The sequence below is a fragment of the Eucalyptus grandis genome, chromosome 11 (assembly GCF_016545825.1).
Source record: "Eucalyptus grandis isolate ANBG69807.140 chromosome 11, ASM1654582v1, whole genome shotgun sequence".
In the NCBI taxonomy this organism is placed as follows: domain Eukaryota; kingdom Viridiplantae; phylum Streptophyta; class Magnoliopsida; order Myrtales; family Myrtaceae; genus Eucalyptus; species Eucalyptus grandis.
The window spans coordinates 11153202-11159566 of record NC_052622.1 but is presented as its reverse complement, the minus strand read 5'-3'; the positions used below and the strand labels follow the sequence as shown (position 1 = coordinate 11159566).

General features: G+C 39.7%; 1 protein-coding gene across 3 annotated transcripts; it reads left to right on the top strand.

The window, feature by feature from the left end:
- Positions 1-1613: 1613 nt before the first annotated feature.
- Positions 1614-3124, top strand: LOC104424839 (coumaroyl-CoA:anthocyanidin 3-O-glucoside-6''-O-coumaroyltransferase 1). Of its 3 annotated transcripts, none has more exons than XM_039304514.1 (2): positions 1614-2126; positions 2870-3124. In XM_039304514.1, the coding sequence occupies exons 1-2, from the start codon at positions 1647-1649 to the stop codon at positions 3095-3097; spliced, it is 708 nt and encodes a 235-aa protein (XP_039160448.1). In that variant the 5' UTR covers positions 1614-1646; the 3' UTR covers positions 3098-3124. The 3 variants fall into 3 exon arrangements, with proteins under 3 accessions (XP_039160448.1, XP_018720913.2, XP_039160449.1); XM_018865368.2 differs by having other exon boundaries at positions 2849-3124; XM_039304515.1 differs by having other exon boundaries at positions 2959-3034.
- Positions 3125-6365: the final 3241 nt, after the last annotated feature.

Here is a 6365-nt window from a genome sequence, read left to right as displayed (position 1 = left end):
GTCTCAATGGATAAGGAATCCATAATATATACTTAATCGGTGAATAGAGTAGAATGGATTAAAAATATGAAGAGACCGGCACCTTGGAGGATAGAAATAGTGAAACTAAAGTCATAAACAAAATTAGCACATCGAAAAACCTGAGGAAAGTCTAAAGTCTTCAAGAACTACTTGAAAATCAATCAAATTGGACGTAAATAAAAGAGAACAGGTTTGGTCTTATGTTCCGAATCAATTTCGGTATGCTCGATTGAACAATTCGGTCTATAGAGGAAGTACCGGCTAACTATGCAAGCCAACCAACTGGGCCGAAGTAACGAGGACGTGTCATGCTGATGTGACTATTGACGTGGCACATGATGCTTCACTGACATGGCAGACAATGTGAAAGTGAGGTCAGCATGCTTACAAGAGTTGTTATTGTGTGGATCCAAAGGACAGTGGCACATGGTGATAGCCTGATAGGTATGAGCATGTGCAGTGGCAGATCGCAACAAAATTTTAGAATCTAGCTCTTCTAGGGGTAGCAAATCTGATGTCGGTGTTGGTTTTTTTTATTTTATTTATACAAGCAGCAAAAAGTGTCAGAACAACACTCGAGGTGGGTGGTTTCCTCAGACAACAAGAGCTCTGTTAATGTTGCTACAAAAATGTATAATTTGATGGGCACTTCCTCACATAACGAAAGCTCTAATATTATGTTAAAATGCTCAATTCAAAAATTTGAGTTGATAGATAGAGGGAGACTGTATGTATATAAAAAATATATAAATCTTGTAGTTAAGTAATGAGATATTTTAACACACATTCTCATGTGCAAGCTAGGTTATTAATCACATGTGGAATTTGACGAATATAGGGGACACGCGTGAAATAACAAGAGCGGAATCAAATTGTGAAATCAAGATAAGAACAATGCGGAAGAGAAAATCATATAATTTCTGCATATTTCTCTGTGAATTTTAATGAAACGTACATTAGCTTTATATATAAAAGGAAAACCCGAAAAATCTCTTGATATTTCTAACAAGAAGGTTGCGACAAGCTTTTCCACTCCGGCTTCAACGCAGATTGTAGGGCTGAGGATGGGTTCTAAAGGCTGGATTCCGATGGAGAGGGTCACTTCTTCATTTGAACGAGGATTGGAATTAGGGCCGAGGCTTTGAGCTTTTTTGCCTTCCTCCCTTTTTCGCTGCTCAAGATTAATTTTACATGCCATGATTTTTACACTGCACAAGAAGCTTTAAGATTTTGTAAGTTACGACACTTTATAGAGAAAAATGCGAATGATGGTGGTTTAGCATGAAAGAATCCGTTTCTTAGACTATAGAACCGTCCATCTACATGGAGCCCGTCGACATAGACTTGCGACACCATGGTTGCACCTTTTCTTCACCTGCTTTGGGCCCTATCTCATCCAAGTCTTGCCTCACTATGGTGTCCCAGCGGAAGAAAGAAGCTTTTGCTTTGCAGCCTGATTTGATTACATTTATTAACGTTTGTATCTAGAAATCATTGACCTTTTAGCCTTTGGCGTGTTGTGCTTTTTTCTCAGGCTGTGATGTCGGACACGAGCTCTTTACATCGCCTTTAAACCAGGACGAAAACCTATCATCGGCGTGTCCATATAGCTTCCTTCCCTTATTATGAAAAATTCCCCTTCCCCGTCGGACGAGATGTTGAAGGTCAAGATCCTCCACCGTTACGACATCTCGCCGCCGCCGGACTCAGTCCCGGCAACCACTCTCCCTCTTGCCTTCTTGGACATCCCATGGCTTCTCTGCTGCCCCATGCAACGCCTCTTCTTCTACGACTTCCCTGAATCCCCTTCCTCTTTCGCTCAGACCACACTCCCGCTCCTGGTCCGCTCTCTCTCCCTCTGTCTCCGCCACTTCTTCCCCTTCGCCGCCAGCCTCGTCCTCCCACTGGCTCCGCCCCAGAAACCCCACATCCTCTACTCCAATGGCGACTCCCTCTCCTTCACCGTCGCCGAGTCCGCCGCCAACTTCGCGGAGCTAATCAGTGACGAGCTGCACGGCGCCACGCTGATACACCCTCTGGTGCCTCAGCTCGCACCGCCGTGTGCATCCGACGGGGCACGGATTGGGCCCGTTATGGCGATTCAGGTCAGTTGATGATGGTCTGGCTCTCCCGTGTTCCTTTTCAGTTGTTTTTAATTCTCATTATTTGGTTTTAGTATCAATATCATTTGAGCTGATCAAAGTTTCTTTTTCGGAAGATCTGTTTGAAATATTTACGAATTCAGTATAATAATGCTATGCTATAACTTGAGCTCACTTGGCAACACAAAGTTGATGCAACTCAATGAGTCAGAAAACAAAGATAGAATACCAGCGAGTAAGTTATACCATACAGACATAAATAAAAGGCAGATATTGGATTGGAGTTTATGTAACGTGTACAAAGATAAAAAGAAAATGAAGAGAGTCCAAGGTTTACAGCAGGATCTCGTCGTTTAGATTTAATACATATCACAAAAAGTATAGATTAAGCATTATGTTGATGTGTGCAAATTAACATTAAAATGCAGTTTGAGCTTTTCGGTAGAAATGATACTTAGAGATGAAACTGTGAAATAAGAAATTGAGAACGAGTGATGTGTTTAGGAGAACCGGCAGATTTATGATAAAGATTTTGTTAACAAATGTCTCTAGGGCACTCGTTTAACATTCATATAAAGAAATTGTCATTTTCAATATATTATCTTCTGCGACTATGTGTAATCAATATGCGAGAGCGATAAACATACATCCAACTCAAAATACCAGCTGTATAAATAAAAATTGATCTCGAAACTTACTGCCAATTTTGTTGGATAATGATTTAGGTGACTCTGTTTTCAAACAAGGGCATTTGTATTGGGGTCCAATTCCTCCACGTGGTAGCAGATGGGAGGTCCTTCACTCACTTCATGAATTCGTGGGCATCCATTCACAGGTCCGGAGGGGACCCCACTTGCATTGACTCAGACGACCTGAGTCCTTTCCACGACCGAGGAGTGATCAAAGACCCGAATGGGCTCGAGCCTATACTCTTGAAAGACTGGTGGAGTTTGTGGGCCCAAGCCCAAGCTTGAGCCCGAGCCCGAGCCCAACTCCTTTCACTGTTGCGGACAAGGTGAGAGCAACGTTTGTCCTCCGGAAAGCTCACATTGACATGCTAAAAGCGCAAATCTTGAGCCAACTCAAGAGCGGCAGCCTTGACTCGGAATCAGATCCAATCCACTTATCCACGTTCGTGGTGACTTGTGCATTCATATGGGTATGCATCATCAAATCAAAAGACAAACAAAACCAGTGTCATGACCAATCGTCATCGGAGAGTGGCAATGATGAATTTTGTTATTTCGTCTTTGTCGCGGATTGTAGGGATCGACTCGGATACTCCATACCCTTGACATACTTCGGGAACTGTCTAGACATATGCTTTATCTCGGAAAAGAGAAGTTCACTCTTGGGCAAAAGTGGACTTCCCCTAGCGGCGAGGGCTATAGGGAGGAAAGCCAAGGAAGTAGGGACAGGTGGAGCATTGAGAGGGGTAGAGAGATGGATCAAGGACCTTAAAATAGCTAACGATGAGGGCTTAGTCGCGGTGGCCGGTTCGCCGAGACAGAAAGTGTACGACACGAACTTTGGGTGGGGAAGGTTGAGGAAGAGCCACATGGTGCATATCGATGTATCAAGGGCGATCTCTCTCGCAGAGAGCAAGGATGGGGATGGTGGTGTGGAGGTCGGGTTGGCATTAACGAGGGTTTGCATGGACCATTTCATTTCTTTGTTTGAAAAGGGACTGAAGTCATTTATGCCGCCTTAAAGACATTGGCTCATATGGTGCCATGTCAATGTTATTGCACATCTTTTGTCGACTTAAGGTGCAAAATGAGTTAGGATGTCTAGGTAATTGTCACATGATTTTCTCTATCCCTAATAATCACACTTTATTAGCCACTTTTCACTAATTTAATTGCCACATTCCTTGGTTTATTATGTACTTTCTTATCTATAAATTACATAACTCCTTACATCACTTCTTTTTAACTTTAGTCCGTTTACGCTCTTTAAGCTTTGCAAGTCAAGAGTACTCATTCATTGTCCACATCTCCCTCATTTTCAACCATAATTTAATCTATAGATTTACATCATGCATGACCCCACCATTTTGCTTTAATAATTACAAACCAAATAATGATTCTTATTTTATCCATTTATTTGGGCTATCTTATCTTCTCTCTCATTCTCCACCAAGTGTTTTAAATCCCAATGTCATCATGTTCTCCTTGGTCATGTGCTTTCATTCCTAGGTACTTCAAGTCATCATTGTTTTGTTAACTTTGGTTAATGAATCTTTGTCCCTTTTTAACTCTTGTAAACTCTAGCACATCTCCCTTCTTTGCTCGTAAGAGCCACTCCAATTATTTAAAAAAATCAACTCATTCTTACAAAGAAAGAAAAAAAAAAAAGCTCCATGTCTCTTTCCTTTCCCTTTCCTGTCACGCTAATTTGAAAAAAGGCTGAAAGCCTCACGTTTATATTTCTAAAGTTTCTAATTTAACCAATTTAAGTGTTTACAAGGTAAATTATTGGGTTTCTCATCATCTTATCAAAATAGATTTGTTGTTTATCTTGATTTCAATGTGATTAAAGCTCTGAGTTATCCAAGTTTTGCTCAAGGTAAATAAATATTCTAGGGACTAAGTTAAATTGATCTACTTAGTATTCTTGACTTGGTTGTTTAATATTTGTTAGTTTAGTTTAAATTTGATCTTAAGTGCAAGTTCCAAAATTGACATATCGAGTTATGGTGAATCCTTGCCTAAATTGAAATCTTTAATACATGCCCAGAAAGTGTTTGATAGAAAACTCAAATAGTTTTGTTGCACCTTAGATGGGAAAGACTGAGAAAAAGGTAAAAATAGACATAAAAAAGGGGTATCTTGGTAAATTTTTGACAAGGTTAGGGACAATTTCAAAATTTGCAGAAGTTCGGGGCTGTGAATAGGGTTATTTTATGATTTTTAATATTAATTAGTGGGTTATTAAGTGATATTAATTAAAAGCTTTGATATCATGTTCAATTCAAAATGTCAACCGGACAGGTGGATAAAGATTGCATGCATATAAAGAGAATATAAAGCTTGTAATTAATTAATGTGAGATATATTAACTCCCTTCTCACGTGCAAGCCAAATTAGCAATCACACATGAAATGTAATGAATATAGGGGAGACACATGTGAGACAAGAGCAGAATTTAACTTTCATATCAATATAAAAATAACACGGAAGAGAAAATAATGTAATTTTTGTATATCTTTCTATAAATTTTAGTGAAGAGCACATGAGTCTTTTAATCAAGGAAAACCTAGAAAATCTCCTAGTATCTCTAACCTAAGTAACACCAATACCGATATACGATACGACACGACACAACACAACACGTCGATATGTCGTTTTTCAAAAAACAGAGAATTCTGACATGTTGGAACACGTTATATATTAAATGTATATTTTATAAGAGAAAGGCCAGAACATATGATGCTATCAAATCCATTAGAAATTTTTCTAAAGGATTTAGGCACCCAGAACCTGACTCGTCATCCAACAGCCTGAACAACCTGATCCTCCGAAAAACCAGACTTTGCTCTCAATAAAGCAAACTTCTCAGGATACTGAAACAGAATCTTCAATATCCCTTTCTTCTTCATCATCATTCTCAATTCCTACGCCGATACCCTCCCTATTGCACCAATTACTTCATCAATATTCATGGCTGACTCTCTAAGCGATGATATGGAATCAGATTATTCTAACCTTGAAATGGGCCAGACAAGCAAGCCTACTCATCAGGTGTCTACTGCATCAAAACAATTCTTCACCATTGATGATATTCCTTATCAAAAATGGCCGATAAGGCTTGAAGAATTTCACACTTGGATGAATACGCAGTCTATCACCAACCATGATATGAATGATGTATTGTACAACTTTGTTACAAGATTCACGGGAAGCTTGAAGCACCGTGGCAATCCCTTGCGTAACAAGATCGATCCATTTTCTAATGTCACCCACTTTCAGCCATGCGATTACTCTCTTATATCATGTCTTTGTGGGAAAACCTGGTGATCTCATAGAGATAAAAAAAAGAGTTCTTCGAAAGACGATGCTGCCCCTCCGAAGAAACATCTTGATAAGCATTTTAAGTTAATGCTTCAAACCTTTTATCGATTGGAGCGTAACCAAATCAAGCATGTTTTCCTTACTTCCATTCCAAAAGAACTATCCCAGATGGTGGAAAGATCATTTTTTGGAAAACAAAGGCAGGTACAAGATATTCCCTTGGGAGAAA

Coding starts and splice junctions, on each gene's coding strand:
- LOC104424839 (XM_018865368.2), top strand. CDS start 1,647: ATGAAAAATTCCCCTTCCCCGTCGGACGAGATGTTGAAGGTCAAGATC. Junction 2,127..2,848: donor GGCCCGTTATGGCGATTCAG/GTCAGTTGATGA, acceptor ATAATGATTTAG/GTGACTCTGTTTTCAAACAA.